This window comes from Podarcis bocagei (genome assembly GCF_964188305.1).
Source record: "Podarcis bocagei genome assembly, chromosome: 11".
NCBI lineage: Eukaryota > Metazoa > Chordata > Lepidosauria > Squamata > Lacertidae > Podarcis > Podarcis bocagei.
The window spans coordinates 34670784-34690922 of NC_138136.1; the positions used below are offsets into that span (position 1 = coordinate 34670784).

General features: G+C 43.8%; 1 protein-coding gene and 1 long non-coding RNA gene across 2 annotated transcripts in view; one reads left to right on the top strand and one right to left on the bottom strand.

Moving 5' to 3' along the window:
- Window positions 1-1877: 1877 nt before the first annotated feature.
- LOC308597080 lies at window positions 1878-19674 on the top strand. The gene is made up of 2 exons (XR_014012825.1): window positions 1878-2037; window positions 18801-19674. It is a non-coding gene; the product is annotated as an uncharacterized lncRNA (long non-coding RNA).
- Window positions 7172-20139, bottom strand: part of MRPS27 (mitochondrial ribosomal protein S27) — a 59446-nt gene continuing 46478 nt past the window's right edge. Inside the window, exons 9-11 of the mRNA XM_081212519.1 lie at window positions 16148-16290; window positions 14008-14154; window positions 7172-7605 (exon numbers count right to left, since the gene is read on the bottom strand). Coding sequence (XP_081068645.1) covers window positions 7366-7605; window positions 14008-14154; window positions 16148-16290 — 530 coding nt within the window. The 3' untranslated portion in view covers window positions 7172-7365. The remainder of the gene's footprint in view (window positions 7606-14007; window positions 14155-16147; window positions 16291-20139) is intronic.

Here is a 20139-nt window from a genome sequence, read left to right on the forward strand (position 1 = left end):
TGACTGGTTGGATGCAGAGGTGTGGTGGGAAGAGGGCTCAGAGCCCAGGGATTGGTGGTGGAATGACACATGAGTGGTCAGAGGACGAAGAGGGAGCAGACTGGGAGGAGGAGGTGTCAGAATCTGAAGAGGCAACAGGCTTTAGTGAACAGGAAGAGGCTGTAGCAGAAAGCAGTTGAAACTCAAGGCAGAAGCAGAGGCTGGAGAGGAAGTGGACCAAGAGGCAGTGATGAGGCAGGCTGCTGAAGAATCCAGGGAGTCCGCCCCCCCTCCTGCGACCAGCTTGCCTCCCCCACAGGTCTCCTTGAACATGCAGAGAAATGAAAAAAGCAGAACAGATTGGTTGTGCACAGACACCATCCATGACTGCTTGGGGAAAAACCCTGGAGAAGATGCAACTGTGGAAAGGCAGGGACCTCGCAACTGACTCATTGGACAGCTACGATTATGGCTGTTATGATCAGTTTGGCACATAAAACCAGTAGCAGTTATGATGAGTTTCCCACACAAAACCAGTGGCTGCTATTTTTTGGGTGGGAATAAGAAAGATTCCACCTCTCATCAGCTACAATTGGTATTATTCTCCAATATATACACTTGGAGGGGGGAGGGAGCCTTCCAGCCAATCAGTTGTAATTTGGATTGTTCCCAAATTCAGGCATAAGATGAGCTGGTAAATGCTGTGACTTGCTGGTAGTGCCTGCCAGTATCTCTTTCAGGGTATGTGAGATGCCTTCTGGTCTTAAATCTATTGTTGGCCTGTCCCTGCTTAAGTAGTGAGTTCATAATCTGGATACCACGGCTAGCAAATGTGGAATTATTTTGCGGAGGGAGTGAAGGAGCAGAGGGTTAAACCGCAATATCCACTCAATTAGCTTCTGCCAACCTGATTCCCTGCAGATGTTTTGAACTACAACTCTCATCAGGCTACCTACTACAAAACATCAGGAGGACACCAACTTGCTGAAGGCTTCTAGGCATCTCTTCGAAGATTTCCAATCAAATGATGTATTGATCTCCCCTGCCTTGGCCCTGATCGGCATTGTAAGACCTACAATAGAATAGAATAGAGGAATGACTGCATCTTTTGGTTCAGGGCTTTAATATTGATCATGACATGTTTGCGATGTATCTGCAAGATCTGTCAGACATTTCAAGTCTGCCCTTGAGACTGCAGCAGAGCTTTCAGAGGGTGGCAAGGGGGGATTCTCAGCTCCTCCTGCTCTCTCTTCTCTCTCTTCTTGATTCTGTTCCCTCAAGGTTTTATGTCATCCCCTTTTCAATGATGAAACCACTGAGCAAAAACCAGGTGCTAACAGTATGCTGAGGACACTCAAGTTTCCTCTTTCATTCCTTTCCTTACTGCTCCTGAGAGCTAATTCTGGCAATCTAAACCTGTTTAAGAAAATCTGGCAAAAAAGAAAAAACCCAAGATTGTGACAAAATAGATTGGTAGAAATAAAATGTATTTGACTATCTGTCTTGCACATACCACCTTGCACCCAAAGATCTGTAAGTGGTGCACAATAAAAGGAATAAAGGTAAAGGGACCCTTGGCCATTAGGTCCAGTCGTGACCGACTCTGGGGTTGCGGCACTCATCTCGCTTTATTGGCCGAGGGAGCCGGCCTACAGCTTCTGGGTCATGTGGCCAGCATGACTAAGCCACTTCTGGCAAACCAGAGCAGCGCACGGAAACGCCATTTACCTTCCCGCCAGAGTGGTACCTATTTATCTACTTGCACTTTGATGTGCTTTTGAACTGCTAGGTTGGCAGGAGCAGGGACAGAGCAACAGGAGCTCACCCCGTCGCGGGGATTTGAACCGCTGACCTTCTGATCGGCAAGTCCTAGGCTCTTTGTTTTAACCCATAGCACCTTTATTGCTCAAACACCCAAGCAAAGAGCCAGGCTTTCAGCTGGCACTGGAAGGCCAGAAATGCAGGTGCCAGTTGCATTTCAGGAGGAAACGTGCAGGAATGCTGACTTACAATACACAGATTTTAATCTATTAAAAAGTATATACAGTGGTACCTCGGGTTACATAAGCTTCAGGTTACAGGCGCTTCAGGTTACAGACTCCGCTAACCCAGAAATAGTACCTTAAGAACTTTACTTCAGGATGAGAACAGAAATCATGCAGCGGCAGCACGGCAGCAGCAGGAGGCCCTATTAGCTAAAGTGGTGCCTCAGGTTAAGAACAATTTCAGGTTAAGAACGGACCTCCGGAACGAATTAAGTTCTTAACCTGAGGTACCACTGTACTGACCTATCAAAAACCATCAGGGGGGCATGCAACAAAACAGAAAACACCACGAAAAACAGTACCAATAATAATCAGGCATATATATTGACTGCATAACACAGAATTGATTCCCCATTTTCCTGGTATCTCGGTACTGAAAGATGCTTAAATGATTGCAGTTCCAAGTCTGAAAAGACTGAAATAAAATTACCAGGCTATTCTTGGGGCTTTAAGATTCTGGCTCCACACAAACCGACATCAGTGCAAAGGACAAAGGCAAAGTGATACTGATCGATTCAACAGCACCTAGAAAAAAAGCCAGGGTACAATGCAAACTGTCTGGCATGCCAGTCATATTCTGTTTTCACCAGCTATAATATCTGGAGGCTGGATCTTGCTGTTTCACACTGTTCTGAATGTGAACAGAATTATTAATGCTCTTTTACCAGCTCTGCTACTGCTGTATCTTGAATCTACGACAGCAAAATACAGACTAGCCTTGATCTGAGATGGAGGGAATTACATGTGCAATTTCCCTCTTGTGAATAATGGATACTGACCTTCTCTATTGGATTGACAGCACCGTGAATAATGAAGGGAAGGGAGGGAAGTTGTATATTTGCTTACCTACTCATTAAAGTATTCGGAGGCTGCTGCGAATTTGAATCAGCAATTTGCATTTCAAATGAAACAGAACTCTTAGTATGCAGATATTTTGTACGCATTGCTGGACACACGAAACCCCCAATCCAAAGCTGCCAAAGCAGATTGAAGCAAAGAGGTTTATTTAAAGGCAGGTTGCCCTTACAACCACCCCCACCCCCCTTGTAAGATGTGTTTGTTTAATTTGTATACTGCTCTTCATCCGCAGATCTCAGGGCAGTTCACAACATAAAAATACAATATAAAGCCACAAAATACAGGATGAAAACAAGAACCAGAAACCCCACAAAGGAATACCACCACCAAAACAGACATGTGTTCTTTCCATAGCAAGCTCCTTGCTTATCCATCTGCCGCTCATGAATCCTATGGATGGAAGAATACATTCCACAACTTATAAAAAGATCAGAGGGAAAAGGCTGAGGCTACAATCCTGTGCACAGCTAGGGATGGAAGAGAAATTAAAACAGTCTGCATTTTAATATGAGCTTACCTAATAGATGCTTCTATAAACCAGAATAGAGCTAATCCTTAGAAATTTGCACTTATCTGAATTTAGTAGTGCATCCCAAAATTGGGAACAAAAAGAAAACGCACAAAAAAGAATGTACAAGGATGCTTACAAAAATGTGTGTATTAGGAAACTGCAATTGTCAGATACAGCTACCCCCAAGCACACTTGCAAGTCTCACTGACTACAGGAGAACTTACTTCCAGTAATCATGTATATTATTATTATTATTATTATTATTATTATTATTGAATCCGTAAAAGCTCTTCAATTAATTTGTAGTACAAGTATGCTTGTCTTCATAAAACAGGATTATTGCTCCAACTTTAAGAAAGTTAAACAAATAGATTTAACCAAACAAATAGATTGAATACTAGCACTGGGCATTTATTTCATCCTCAACCAACTTTTATGCCATTATTCAGTGATCTCCACGAAAATGCTCACATTCTACAAAACTGGCCGAGTCATGCAAATTGTCAATCAGCAGTATGGCTGCTCCATTACTATTTATGGTTGAAACAAATTACACACATATGCAGTCCGTTCTATGTGCCTGTCACTTTGCACAATACAAAATGCACTTCCTGAACCCAAGGCCAAACCAGGGTTACTAAAACTTTTCAGCTGCCTCTTGCAGCTATGCTTGTTAACCGAAGCATGATCTGCAGAGAGCTGGAAGTGGGGAACTTTATCTCTCTGCTATGTAATGCTTTCCTTATGGAGTCCTGAAGAAAAAAATAATCAAGCTTTGGTTAAAGGAACAGGAACAGGCCACTATCTCTGATCCTACATTATTAATTTATTGGTGTGTAGGTACCCATTTAAACATGTGGAATAAATACACAGAATCCAGTAATTTCTGAATTGGCCGAGAGCTTTGCTGGGCAAAACAGGGCCAGCTTTCTCCTACAGCCTTCACTGTCCATTAACACAATGCTAATGTGCAAATGCGCTGCTCTTTAAAGGCTCACATTAACAGTATTGAGAGCCATGCTAAACTTGTTATTGCTGTGAGAGAAGTTTCTGAGGATCATGGTGCTTATGCTATCTGAAAGAGGCCGTTCAGGGCTTTCCCTGTGGAGGGTATGAAGCTGCTAGAGGAAGCAGAGAATCTGGAGCTTTGTGGCACCTAGTCTCTGTGCAACCTGTAACCACAGGCAGAAATTCCCCAGACATCTTTGGAAATGCTGGAGCACAGAATAATAAACACATCATTATGTAAACAAGAAGGCATGGCTGTTAATTCCTGTAATAGCACCTGCACAACAGACCCCATAAGGGCTGGCTTAGCATCTTCCTTTTAGGAGTAACATTTGCATCTCAAAAGGGTAGGATTAATCTGCTAGGCAAATGAGTAGCATCCACAAGTTCTCTCACCCAGTGAAAAGTAGACAAATGCAAAGCAGCAAACTCCATTGTATAGCCCGAGTTCTCTGCTTGTGGATTACATCATCCTTATGCGTACATTAGATGTCTGCAGTGCCTAGAGACAGGCAGGTTGTGTATCCATATCAGTGACCAGAGAAGGAACGACCGCTGAAAAGAGCGCAGAAAGAAGAAAGGTTGTGGTGCGCCTGCAGCAGCACCACCAGACACCTTCATCTGGCCCAGCTGCAACAATACATGTCTGTCTCATATCAGTCTCTACAGCCACAGAAGGCACTGCAACCTTCCAACAGTTTGACTTTACCCCCAAAGGTGAACTCCTCCCGAGACAGATGGATGCAAAATATGTGTACATTTTGTTGAAAAATTGCAGGTTCTATTTCCCCCAGAAACTTTATTGTAATAATAATTCATTATTTATACCCCGCCCATCTGGCTGGGTTTCCCCAGCCACTCTGGGCAGCTTCCAACACAATATTAAAATACAGTAACGGATCAAACATTAAAAGCTTCCCTAAACAGGGCTGCCTTCAGATGTCTTCTAAAAGTCTGGTAGTTGTTGTTCTCTTTGACATCTGGTGGAAGGGCATTCCACAGGGCGGGTGCTACTACCGAGAAGGCCCTCTGCCTGGTTCCCTGTAACTTGGCTTCTCGCAGTGAGGGAACCGCCAGGAGGCCCTCGGCGCTGGACCTGTGTCTGGGTAGAATGATTTGGGGGGGGGGGAGACGCTCCTTCAGATATACTGGACCGAGGCCATACTGTGAATCTTGCATGTCAGTGTGGACTATACAATGGTCGTCCTCAAGAGATCTGGAACAACTGGAGGCAGCTGCAGGAGACACCATACGTACAGATCAGATGTCCTCACTCAGCATGTATCTCCCAAATGAGAAGCATCCATGCAGCTAGATATTTCTCTTTCCACACCAAGGAGCTTTCAGTGTCCCAGGGCCAAAGTGGTGGAAGACCCACTCTGTAGTAAGCTTGGCTTAACGGTTGACTCAGGCAGGAAATATATGGTATGTGAGTAGAAAGGAAAAGGTTTCAAGAGAGTCTCAAATGACTGGGGGGGGGCATGGAAGGTTTGGGAGAGAGACAAACAGCTTATTTGGCTCTGAAGTTTTCTGAACAAGGAAAGACCCAAGAAGGCTAAATATATTCTTCTATAGGAGGTGGAACACTACAATTACTGTAAGACTGAAGATATGAAGAAGAGTCGAAGCTTTAGCAGACAGGCTTCACCCCAAAGCTGCTATCTTTAATAGTAGTTATTAATATGATGCAGCCTGCAAAATAAGTATAAAGGTTCCAGAGTCCCAAAAGTTCAGGTTTATCTTACAGGAGTGACATATTTGCCATTCCACAGTAGCTCCATCCCACAAAGGTCCATTAACACACAGGAACCATGGGGGCAACGAAGCTGATCGTGTGCACTGAGAATAGGGCCTGATGTATCCTGACAGGCCTAATTACCACGTTTACAGCCGTGCACATAGACTGCTATGTGGGTTGGAATGCACAGCCACAGCAAGGGGCAAACAGCCAACAGAAAAGATAGAAAACGAACTGCAAGAACATTCACTCTGTATGCACATAATCTGGACATTTTTGTTTGCCCAAGCCGTAGAGCTGTGAAAGAGTATCAATCCATCTTGCTCACTGGGATTATAGGTACATTTAGCCCCAATAGTAACTCTCAAGTAGTGGTGCTATAAATGCCTGTGAAAAGCTTCTAAAAACCCAGCGAAAAATGGTGGGTTTTCACCCTGCATCTAAAAGGCTGGAGAGAGATTACATACCTATGGAGTCACCACCAAAAAGGCTCCTAAAAGGCTTGTGTCCTAATACCCCTGGGGCAATGGCTCCTCCTGAATGAACTTTCTACAGGTGAAGCCCTGGTGCAGATTCCAACTTATAGGTAGGCTAGGTCAACTTCTGGAAGAAACAAAACCTCTTCTATCACAGCCCCCATCTTGTGGAATGCCCTCTGGACAGGGAAGTACCTATGGTCCTTTACCAGCTGATCTAGCCTCCTGCTGCTGTATTGACAGGGCATGGAGAAGAGAGCAGCTCAACACACGGTGATAGCTTCCAATGCCCAGGATGCCTAATAGCAGGGCTAGAAAGACCCTTGCCTGAAACCCTGGGGTGCTGCAATCCGTCTGAGATGGTGTGACCTGATACAAGGCGGTTTTGTGTGCGGCCTCCAAAGAAGACTCCAGATCTTAACTCACCTGGTGACTGCTTGCTATCCCTTGAACAAAGCAAGCAGACAACATTTTGAACTCCTGTTGGTATCCTTTTTTTAAACAGCAATACTGACTGTGGCCAGAGCACTTGGAATGTACTGTCTCACCCAGCCTCTTTTAGAAATGAATCACTTTATTAGACGACAGGTAGACATAACACATAAGAGGCAAAACTGAGGGCTTCAGAGAAACAATTATAATTACAGTGGTTTTTAAGGGGGTGGGGAAGAAGCACTTTTGCTGCAAGATGGATCTGGAAAGGTTTCATCTGCATACAGTCAAGGCCACATCACAAGCCGATCTTCTGCGTTAAAGAGATGCTTTTGCTGCATTCTGGGCTTCCAGCTCCTGCCTGGCCTTTTCCCTCAACTCTCTCTCCCTTTCAGTCAGCAGCGTCCGCTCCTGCTCCCACTCCTTCAGCTTCTCCTTGTGTTTTGCAATGTCTTCCACTTCAAATGCTGGCTGCTTTTCCTCCACAAGCTGGGTGGTCAGTGTCAACAAGCTTGCAGATTCCACCTTGCCAAGCGACTGCAGCTTAGAATTCAGCTCCTGACATAGCAGGGGTGAGGGGGGAAGAAAAGAAAGGAAAAGAAAGAAAGAAAACCGCTAATCAACCAGTCGCAATACATCAACAATCCACATGCCCGGCCTGAGTAATCTTTCCCCCCTTCCTCTTTCCCCAGAACTGGAATGTGAAATTCTACAAGTCGGCACCGTGCAGCTGACTTGCGTTTTGTCCTGGAAAAACGTGCCAGCCGCAATAAAGGACCACTTCTTCATTCCTTCTCTCCGTCCCCAAAAGAAAAAGAGGAAAAAATGATGGGGTGATGGAACAAGCAAAGGGCAGCAATAATTTATAGACTAGATTTTTATGATTTAGCAATAACAAAGCAGAAACAAAAAAAGAATCAATCTTTAATTCTGCTAAGTGCTGGGATAGCTGAACTTGCATGATGACTGAGAAACATCATTAATAAAGACTCGTTATGCTAACAAATGATGAATGGCCAGCCGGCAATCTAAACATCCTATGGCTCCCCCATGCCCCCCCCCCCACTGCTGATCCAAGGACTCGCCCTGAGTCGCTTTGGCTAACCTTCCGCTCAGCAGATGGGAATCATTTAAATAGGCTTGTCCTAATGGCATACTAAATAGATCCCATGAGCCCCTGTGCAACTGCCCAGCATACATTCCTCTATGGCCCCCTTTTTAATGACTCATGCGATTTCATGCTCAGCTCGCTGGATGCAGCCCCTTTACTTTGCTCTGATTCTGCTTGTGTGGGTGCACCAGGGTGGGCTGCACGTGGGGGTACTCCATTGCAGGCAGGCAGGATTCGGCCAGGCAGCTGGGCAGTATATCACAGCAGAGTTCCACTTCTATCTGTGGTGTAGTGCTTCTCATGACACGCCCCGATGCATCGTAAAAAAATATTAATTCACTTAAGTGCTTTGAGATGGGGGGCCATTTGTGGTTATGGAAGTTTTACTGGACAGCTTGATGTTCCCCAGACAAAAGGCAAATTAATTGCCCTAATGGAGAAGCCTCCAGGAAAATGAATGGGAAGAGAGCAGCCCTAGCTAGGAAGGATGCAATAGGACAGCCGGAAGCTTCTAAACAGCCCTGCTTTAAACAACAACAACAAAAATCCTTGGTCACTCACCAGGAATAATATTATCCTCGGATGTGCCTTTGTACCAAAACTAGAAGATACCCATAATTTAGAGATACAGTTTAGCTAGGACTGACTATTAATGAGGTGAAATAAGATGCACAGTGAGCAGGGCTCATTTATTTATTTGTTATCCCATTAGGAATTCAGGATGGCATCAATCAGGGCTGCAGAATCTGTAGCTCTCCAGATGCTGAACTCACAACACTCATCAACTCATGCCAGCATGGCTGTTACTGCAGAGTGAATGTTTTGGATATTTATATATATATAGCTGACAGATGAAGAATTGGAAGTTCTCCTTTTTTCTCCCTTTCCTCTTTTCCCTTTCCCCTTCCTCTCTTTTTCTTCTTTCTTTCACTTTTTTGGCTTGTGTTTTTGTTTAGATAAGTTTATCTTTGGTATTATAAAAAGATACTGAGCCTTTGATATTAACTTTTGTATATCATTTCCCCCCAAGCTTTAATAAAATCTATTTCTGGGGGGCAGGAGGCAGCATAGCCAAATGTCAAGGGCCAATGGAAGCTGAAGACCCAGAGTGCTAGAAAATTGCTCAATCTTCCCCCATTTCCATTTTATCCTCTTTAGGCTGAGAGATAGAGACTGAGAAAAGGTTAATCAGTAAACAACATGGCAAAGTAGAGACTTGAACCTGGTCTCCCCAGTTCTAGCCTGAGGAAGGAATTCAAGGTAGCACTATGGCAATCCCTCTGTTAGTGTGTGCTTTTCAGCTTGGCAGATCAAACAACCCCCTTCTCCGCCACGTGGCATGCTGGCCTGGGGAGTTTCCCCTCCTGAGCCAGGAAAGGGGGAGGGAGCCTCATTGCAATAGTAGAGGTCCTTGTGTGGGCATCTGCTAACGAGACTAGTTAACTGAATCCTATCCTGCTATCCCACCCTTGTGAGATTCATGTGCAACACAGAAGAGGAAAACCTGTCAAACCACAGGGCAGTTCTACTAAGGAGAGTATCGCTAGACTGCAATTCCTGCTGTCAACAAGAGTTACCACACAGGCTGTTTCAAAGACCTCCTGGGCTTCTCCACTCCCCCCATTCTTAGTTCATGTAGCCTATAATTTCCATAAGCCATGCAATTTCCATCTCCATGTTTACTCACAACCACCCTCCAGCATAGGGCCTGGACGCAGTAGAGAGCTAAAGCTTTGTAGCCGTTGCAATGCAGAACTGTCTGTTATGCAACCAATGCTTGGGCCTCCCATCCAAGGAAACATCATCGGGCAGCTCCCACGGGGAGAGAGCAATTTTGTCATGTTCTGGACCATTGACCTTCACAAACTATTTGCTGAAGCAACAGACTATGTATGAATTCAGTCGAGCAAAACCCGAAGATAAACAAATGCACAGAGTTGGCCAGACTCACAAGAGAACTGGAAGTAGATAGGTAGCTGTGTTGGTCTGCCATAGTCAAAATAAAAAAATTCCTTCCAGTAGCACCTTAAAGACCAACTAAGTTAGTTCTTGGTATCAGAACTGGAGTGTTTCAGAGCAGTATCACTGGAATATGGGAAATCCAGTTCGTATGCTGGCAGGTTCTATAGAAATGATACATAATGGCAACTGAAACAAGTTTTAGGTGGGCTGGCTGGAAGCCCCTGTGTATAACTCTGCCATAGGACTTTATATGTGTTGTTTATGCATTCTAATACAGTGACACCAGATGGCACTGTGGAGTTCTGTTTCTGCCAACCCGATTTCTCATACAAGGTCTGTAACATCTTTAACCGAAATGCTTCTTTGATGTGTCTTGATCGAGCTACATTCTGCTTTGCTTTGTATGACTCGATAATTTTTTTAAAAAGCAAGCAAAACAGAAGAGTTTCTAGGACTTTTGATTAAAAACACTTAGAAAAGTGAAAGCAGGTGCGGTTCTGAAGCATCAGGAATGCTGTTGTGTACTTCTGTTATCCACACCCTAAGCAATCTGCTATAACAAACTTCCAGGAAACTTTGAGGACAAAATCACCGAGATCCAGAAGCAGCAGGATGCCATAGTTAAGAGCATGTACAATGGAGGTGTGTCTACAGCACACATGTTCCCCTTTGACCCCTGTCCATCTAGGTTTCTTTTAAACTTGCTGAAGGGGATTGACTGGGTGGGTTCAGGGGGCAATTAAGATGTTTGAACTCAGGATGAAAGGGAGAAGAGGAAGGCACAGTTGGCAAACCCTCACTGTGATCAACTCCCACCCGGAAACCTGTGTCCCCACTGTGGAAGGACGTGTGGGTTCAGAATTGGCCTCCACAGTCACTTATGGACTCATTGTTAAAACTGTGTTTATGGAAGACAATCTTACTCGGCTATAAGTGATTGCCAAAGAAGAATGCTTCATTGGAGGAGGGGAAGGTACCATCTGCCTTGAAGGAAGTGGTAAATAAGGTAGGAAGAATGGTGGCGGCAATAGGTCTAAGCCGTAAAACGCATGGGATATTGCCATAGGTAGGACAGGAATTTACTCCAAGCCAATAGGTGGACTGCTTCTGAGATAGGCTGTGCTGATTCACTGAAATGGCAAGGGGAGCTGTTGGGGACTGCAATGGAATTGGCCAGTGCAGCTACAATTTTATTTAAAATAAAATTTAAAAACAACATAGTGTTCCATCTGAGGATGAGAGGCCAGCAGGGGATGATCACTTCCAACTCTTTTCTGGCTGCAGGGCTGAGGCTGCATAAACCAACCACCAGAAGTAATTTCCATTAGTCTTCCCCCACTCTGTACTCTTCTTGAGCCTTTCACTCTCCTGACATAAAAGCACTTGGACATCTCAGTGGCCAATAGCAGGGGACTGTACCCTTGCACAAATAATATAATGTAAATTTAGAAGAAGAAGAAAGAAGAAGAACTGTATTTAGTTTAGTGGAAATTATATCCTGTTTAGAAAAGTGACCCTGTTCGGAAAGGAACTGAGCCATCACGCTGGGCATCTTGCTGAACAAACATACCATTAAACCTTGCTCAACTGCTATCTGAGTCTCATTTTTTAAATTGTGCTATTTCTGCTGCTATTCCTTGGGCTTTGTGGGCAGAGTGTGAGAGACATGGCTTTGAGCAATCTTCCCAGACAGAGAGCTAGACCATTCTGCCATGCGGGGGCCTGGAGGGGCATGTCTGGAGGAGAGCGGATCAGTGCAGAAGACCCAGAGCCCAAATACCAGTAGCAAAATAGATGAAAAAGTTATGCAACTATATAAAGCATTAACAAAATGCATTTTAACTTTATAAATATTAAACATTAAGTTTAGTCTATAGCCTGACAGTTATCCTTATGCCTTGCACTCCTTAGCATAGAAATCATGCAAGGCAGCTTCTTACTGTGTCATTGGGAAGAATGTGGCCTCCACATTTTTCATTAATCTCAACAAGTAAGAGGAACAGAAACTTATTTTTACCTTTAACGAAAGCTGAAATTTCAGGGAAGGGGCATGGAATGATCCTGCAAACCCTCCTCCTGACCTCTCAGCTTCAAGTGTTTCTGACCTGGTAGAAGCTGTTCATAGAATAATTAGAGGTGGAACATAAAAATCAGCTGCGTACTGAGTCACTGGAAGCTACAATTCCTTCCAAGCATGCATGTTATCAAACCTACTGCTTGCTTGTCTTGTGACAGAGGCATGGGGTGGGTGGACTATCACATTTCTGTAGGCTGGCAATGCATTTGCAAAGCTGAAAAAAGTATTACTTGGGCAAAACGGTGCAGAACTCAAAAGACACAAAATATGATGCTAACTATATAGCTTTAATCCAGGGACAGGAAACATGTGGCCCCTCCAGATGCTGTGAGACTCCAACTCCCATCAGTCCTAGCCAGCATGGACAATGGCAAGGGGTAAGGAATATAATATAACTCAAAACCTAAGAGGACCACACAATCCCTGTTCTCACGTTTTGCCACTGGGGGAAAAGCTTCCTTATCATCTACTGTCGGCCTATACTAACCAGTCCACCAGGTCTCTTACAGGCTCACTAATAAACTTTTCTTTTTACCTCCTCTACGATGTAATCAGAGAACTTTCTTGCAAGCGTCCCTCCCTGGTTCATTTCCGAAAGAAACGAAGCCTACATTCCTATGCACACCCAATAAAAAGGCTTAACATCTGTATAATACATTCCAGTCTTCAAGCTCTCTTCACATGCACTGTAGCTGTAATCTGTAGTCTGTAGTACTACTATATCTAGCTGTAATCCTCACATCATCTCTGTAAGGGTTGCAGATGGAGGGAGCATGGAACTGAGGCTGAGAGAAAACAAATTTCCCCTAGTGAGTTCATGGCAGGGACAAGATTTGAACTGGGAGAAATTTTCTGATTCTTAGCTCAGTCTCTATGTGGCAAGTCCTATGGAAATCTGTGGGGTTTACTTTCGAGGAAAAATATGCCGGATTGAGCTGCACATTTCATTCAGCAAACCTGCCAAGACACAAACATCTCACCAAGGAACAGATCCTTAGAACCACACTGTAGGTATAAATCTGTAGAATACTCTCTGTGCCATTTCTACAAAAGGGTGCTTTCCCCAGTGACAGGGCGATAAATCATGCAAAAACCACAATGAGGGAGAGGGAGTGCAGGAAAAGGCTGGGCCTCAAAACGAAACAAAAACCCCAGGCAACCATCTCATTTACTCGTTTAGTGGACCTTCTTAGAACTAAACACAGGACCAAAATTGCGACCACTTTCTTACAGCCATTAGCAGGCTGCGTAAGGGGGGGAAGACCTATTAAACCTGCATTGACCCAAAGAGGGGAATGAATCTAAACTGTGCCCTTAGATGCCAGAGATGGTGCAAGACCAAGCAACTCTTCAGGAGTGACACTCCATTTTAGTTAGCAGGAGTTTGGCTTACCAAGTCTGATGTATGAAATGCAAAAATAACATCCCTGCAGCCACGCAGCAGACAAGGGACACCTTTTAGAAAGGCAATTCCCAGTTTGAACTAGTAAGAAGATAGCTCAGTTGGTAGAACATGAGACTCTTAATTTCTGGGTCGTGGGTTCGAGCCCCACGCTGGGCGAAAGATTCCTGCATGGCGGGGGGGGGTGGACTAGATGACTCTTGGGGTCCCTTCCAACTTGACAGTTCTATAACTCTATGAATTCAATGTCAGCATCCAAAAGCCCCAATAGCATTCCTGGTGGGACACCAATGGAGCCTTGGTGTCACAGAATAAAGAAGAAGGAAGGTGTACTCTTTTCTTTTTTGCTACAGACAATAACGCTAATTAAAACCAGTTGGGAAGAGGGGAAGCTGAGACGCTGCATACCCCAAATCGGTTCAAGTACTCAGGCAGTCGTGACATCTCTGCTTCTTCCGACTGCACTTGCTTCGGTGTTTCTTCTGAGTCCTTGGTGTCCTCTGGGGAAACTTCTGTCACAGGGATGGGCTGTAGAGTGGCTGCCAGAACACCAATCTTTGCAACAGAAATGAGAAAAAGATAATAAGTGCTGTTTAAAAAAACTGAAGGGCATCATTGTTGCCTAAATTACAGGGATGGTCAATATACTGCTCCTGTGGGCCTTTTTATGCAGCTTATGGATTCTTGTTAAAATTCCTGAGAATACCACCTATTAGTTTAAAAAAGGAGGGGCATTTCTAACCTTTATGGAGCAAATTTGATCACACAAGAGCAACAGTGCTAGAGGGTCATAAACAGAAGGCCAAGCAGACAATACTCTAATTCACTGTTTTTCAAATTCAAGACTTTCCTGTCCTATTAAGGCTGCACATTTTTCTCTCCAGGTCCTACTGCAGAAAAATGGATCAGGGTCTCTGAGACGGTCTACTGTAGACGGAATGCATAAACTTTAAAACCATAAAGGCACAAACAAAAACATAATTTGATAGTGTCAGCAGTGAATTATTTTACCATTGCCATGAAATGAAACCCTGGGAAATTAAAGGCGAGTCTTGTTTTTCTTTTGAAGTGTCTGCACGGTGGCCAAAGTTAGTGAGAGAAGCTCTTTGATTAAGCCCAGCCGTTCTGGAATTACTATTGATTTTATGATTGGCTCTGGACAGGTCACATAGGCTCTTACTGATATTCCACAATTATTACATGTATATTGGAAGAGATTATTGTACACTTATATAAAGTCAGCTAGTTTCTCAATTCCTGTTTTGCTGAAATGCATCATGAGCTCATTGTGTTCCATTTGATTTTCAGTGGATTCATCTATCAGCTCCCTCTCTTTGATAATGGACAGGAGAGAAAGGTAGGCCTGGGTGGGATGGGGTGAGCCGACTCTGCAATGGAAGCCACCTGGGGGGCAGGGCAAAAGCTGTATTTTGGACAAGGCAGAAATGTAGAAGAATAGGAAGCTTGCAAGGCACTAGTAGCTCCTGTTCCCTTTGTGTCAATGCCACATCCAAGGTCACTCAATGAGGCCATGTGAGGAGTATGATGGATGTGGTTCTCCAGGACTCTCCTGGGCCATGCCAAGTCCATACTCGTCTCCAGCCCTTCTGCACACCCTTCAGTGGTTTCACCTGGCTGGAATGTGCCCTTGGTCTGCGACAATGCCTTTTGCTTGACTGGGTTTGTGTGTGTACATGGCTGGCATGTTTCCTACTGCACAAAGATAAGAGTTGCATGCCAGTCTCTGCCCACTCTTGCCTCTGGCTTTGATCATCACTGGCATGCAGGATGCCCAAAAAGCAACGCGGCCCTGACTGAAAGAGGTTCCCCACCCATGCATGCCAACAGGAGAAATGATTATTTCATACAACTCTAGAGAAGTTGGAAGGGGAAATCTTTCTCTATTAACTTTACTCTCCCTGCTGAAATACGAGAGGCCCCATCAGCATGGGCATTCCACGGGCTCCTAAAGACAAACTTGTTTAGACAAGCATTCCCCTGATGCCCTGATTTGAACGTCCTGCTTTATTTTCTGTTTTAACTCTTTCAGCAGGGTTGTTTTACTGTACATTTCAACTATGGCTGTTTATTTTAATGCTTTGATTGAATTGTTTTATGGGTGTGTTTATATGTTTTGTATTTTTTATTTATTTGTAAACAGCTTAGCAATAGTATAAATAAAGAATCTATATTGTGTTTTGACTTGAGTCCAGAATACCCCATTTATTCTCCCCACTACATGAGGAGCAGAGGGTGAAAAAGAAACTCTGCCAGGCACTTTGCCTCTTTGGCACCCTCCAAGTCAGAAGCAGAAGCTGAAAAGCGAAAAGTTGCCCTTTCTAGGTATGCCTCTCTTGTCTTTTGGAAAGGATGTTCCTCCTCAAGGTGAAGAAAAATGCCACTGAATGCAATCAGTTCAACAGAAATTTGAGCAACACAAAACATCAGGGCGAACAGCAGTAGCCACCACGCTCCTTTGAAAACCCTTCGGCTCTCTTCTCAAAAATGCACAAGGCCCTGCTTTGTAAAGCAACAGTTCTCCACTTACAGCTTCCTTGCAGAGCTTTGTATCATCAGGAAGCAACGTCACTTTCTCCATCACTTGCAAGGCTCTGTTCAGGTACCCGGGGGTCCACATGAGCGGCATTTTGTGGTACACAGCTCGTAGCCCCTTGTGCAGCTCCACTTTTCCTGTTATTATTAAAACAGACACTGTGAGTGTTACTGCATTATTTAAAGTAGAAAGCACCGTTAAAATTGGAAGCATCTTTCCTGTACTCAAAGTAGACGAGATGCTAAACACATCACTGTGAATCATGTCAGTGTCTTTACTTGGACAGCAAATCCAGGGTGCCTTGGTTTTCACTGGGGCTACAGCATGTTGGAAGAGAAAACTTAATTATTTTCTCCCCTGCTGGGGTCCTGATGAAAATCTCTACTTGTTTGCTATTAACATAGCACCAAGGGAAGAGTTTTGTCAGGACAGTGGTGTGGGAGGAAAGAGTTAAACCTCTGCTTCCATTCCCGCCTCAGTTTGGCCTCAAATAGTCATTGTTTGTACCTGGAAAATGAGTAGAAGTCAGTCAAAAAAGCAACAATGGGGTCTTCCTGTCTCTTTCTTGCCACATTATTCCTCCCAAACATACAACAAAACCCCCTCGTGAGGGTCAGGTAGATCTCAAGAACTACCTCACATGGAGGAGGAGTGGGAATCCTTAGTCTCCTTCTCTGCTTGATCATATCTGTAAGTTTCCTGAACTTGGAAAGAGCCAAACAAGGTTCAAAATATTCACACTATTTTGTGTACAGTGAGAGGAGTTGGAGGATAGTGTTAGACTTAACTTGCACATGACATATTAGTGTCCTTTATTACCTAGAGACAATATTTGGTTTCCTTGATTACTGTATACTCATAGCACCAAGAGCTGCAACACATATTACTGTTTTCCCAAGCGCAGGAAGTTACACAGATATCTTCAGGCACATATCTGTCTTTCTATTTTGAAAGACATTTTCTGCATATGAAAATTGTAACACTTCAAGTAATCCTAAACTATGTGTGGATTAAAACCTGAGCAATGGCTAACCTAAAATTATTTATTAGCAGGATCCACCCCTTGCTGTTGTCTTTCTGGTGAAACCCAATCATTGATGTTAAACATTTCAGATGTGGCCTTGCTTCTCTTACTGGAGTTTCTATCACCTTTAACTGTCTACGTTAATCACAAAGGTACATCTAACAATGAAAACCACTGTGACACACCTTCATCTCTCTTCCCCAAACAGGGAAGCCACAGAGAAGCACAGGAACGTGTGTGCAAACAAACGCTCATTGGGTGATGGCTAAATATAAACTGCTAAGGTGCTCCAGGCCAGTCTATGCCCACAGACATCTTTCACTCTTTGCAGAGGTCTAGTCCATTAGAGCTGGCAAGACTGCAGAATATGTGACATAGCAGAAAATAGTTTTTGATCTTCTGAATCTCAATGTCAGCAGGGTCACTAGCACACAACAGTAAAATGATTTGCTAAGTGCAAGGCCTTCCCATATTATTTGGGCTATATTTAAATATACATACATACATACATACATACATACATACATACATACATACATCTGCAGTAACCAAAGAGAGGAGGAATGCATTTATCTGTCAATAGCTCAAGCGAAAAGCAAACCAACAGTTCTGCCAATTTGCGGCAGTTTTCATCTTGGTTCCTACTGCATCTGCAGTTTTGTCTTAAAGTCAGGTAAAATCAGAATCAGCGCCCTCCTCCTGACCTGTCACGGGCATTACTATCATTGTTAACAAGCTGTGAAACTTAGAGAGAGAGCAACTATCCAACTTTTTTTTTTTACTAAAACTGTATTGCACCTAAGGCTAAACATGGCATTAACAGCTAGGAATGGAGAAGGGCAAAACTTTCATGGACTTTTAACCTTGTATGAAATAAAATCATAATACAACGTAGGAAGGGTGTCTAAACAGGGGACTTCAGACACTGTGGCCTCAAAATTAATCCCACCTCCCCAAAGGTGTGGAATTTCAGTGGGTTTATGGAATCATGTGGAGAGACAGGATGAAGAGTTGCTCTTGAGTTGACACCCTTCCCTTTCCTTCCAGGTCAACATATATAGCTTCTTATATCTGCTATTGGTATTCTGGTGATTAGGAAAATATGGAAAACAATTCTTTATTTTAGGCATAGAAAAAGTTTTTAAAGGTGTGAATTCAAAATGCACCACAACCTGAAAAATCTGGTCCCATTCTGAGCTGGGTCCTGCCTCCTTCAAGATTGGCCCAACTCAAAATAAACACCACACCAACCCTCTGCTGGTGCTCTGCCACCCTTCTGAAGGAATAAAGGGTCTTAGTCTGATACAGAAGAAACCTCACAAGGACTCATCTTAGATGCAAATGATGCCTAGAGCTTCATCTACTGCTAGGGATCATGGTGCTTGTAGTTTGAAAACCGCAAAAGGAAGGACTTCTTCACAGCACAACTGGAAGTCACAATATGTAGCAATAGCCACCAACTTTGATGTCTTTAAAAGGGGATTTGACAAATTAATAGAGGATACAGCTATCAAGGACTACTATTTTTATTGATGTTGTATATCGTCCTACACCCGTTGATCTCAGGGCAGTTCATAGCATAAAATCACAATACAGTGGTACCTCGGGTTACATACGCTTCAGGTTACATACACTTCAGGTTACAGACTCCGCTAACCCAGAAATAGTACCTCGGGTTAAGAACTTTGCTTCAGGATGAGAACAGAAATTGTGCTCCAGTGGCGCAGCAGCAGCGGGAGGCCCCATTAGCTAAAGTGGTGCTTTGGGTTAAGAACAGTTTCAGGTTAAGAACGGACCTCTGGAACAAATTAAGTACTTAACCCGAGGTACCACTGTATAAAAAACAGAAAATACATAATAGAAACAAAAACAGACAACCCAACCAGTCCTAGTTAAGGACTCAAGTACTTAAACTTTGCAGGGGTCAGCAAACTTTTTCAGCAGGAGGCTGGTTCACTGTCCCTCAGACCTTGTGGGGAGGCCGGACTATATTTTGAAAAAAATAATGAACGAATTCCTATGCCCCACAAATAACTCAGAGATGCATTTTAAATAAAAGCACACATTCTACTCATGTAAAAACAGGCTAATTCCTGGACCGCCGCGGGGCGGATTTAGAAGGCGATTGGGCTAGATCCGGCCCCTGGGCCTTAGTTTGACTACCCATGACTTAAAGGATAATTACACAAACACGCACTCACCCACACTCCATACTAGGTGGCCTTACTCATGGTTCCCTCAATGGACATGGTCTATGGGGCTGCTCATATGGGAGGGCCTTCTCGGTAGTGGTGCCCGCCTGTGGAATGCCCTCCTATCAGATGTCAAGGAAATAAGCAGCTATCCTATTTTTAAAAGACATCTGAAGGCAGCCCTGTTCAGGGAAGTTTTTAATATTTAATGCTGTACTGTTTTTAACACTCGATTGGGAGCTGCCCAGAGTGGCTGGGGAAACTCAGCCAGATGGGTGGGGTATAAATAATAAATTGTTGTTGTTGTTCAAGTAACAACTTAAAACACATTTATTTCATCTGGCCTCTGGACAAAATCAGAATTACTCTGCCATATCACTGTCTGTTAATACTATATCCAATGTTTTATTTTACTGTTATGTTTACTTGTGCATTTTTATGATGACTGTTTTTAGCAACCTCTGAGCTGAGCATGAGGAATAAATAAGCGACCTTTGGTATCAGAGGCATCAGTATATCTATGAATATCAGTTTATGGGGAGCACCAAAAGGGGAGTGATGCTCAGATCCTGCTTGTGGGCTTTCCATGGCATCTTTTTGGCTACTGTGGGAGGCAAGATGCTGGACTAGTCTTTCCTTATGTTCTTACTAACTGCATACCCAGTAGAAAATGGCACCCTGTACATCACTTGCAGTAGCCTTGTAGGCCCTGTTTTGTGTTGAAGTGAGCCATCCATCACTTGTTACCCTTTACTCTTTTTCCAAGGTAG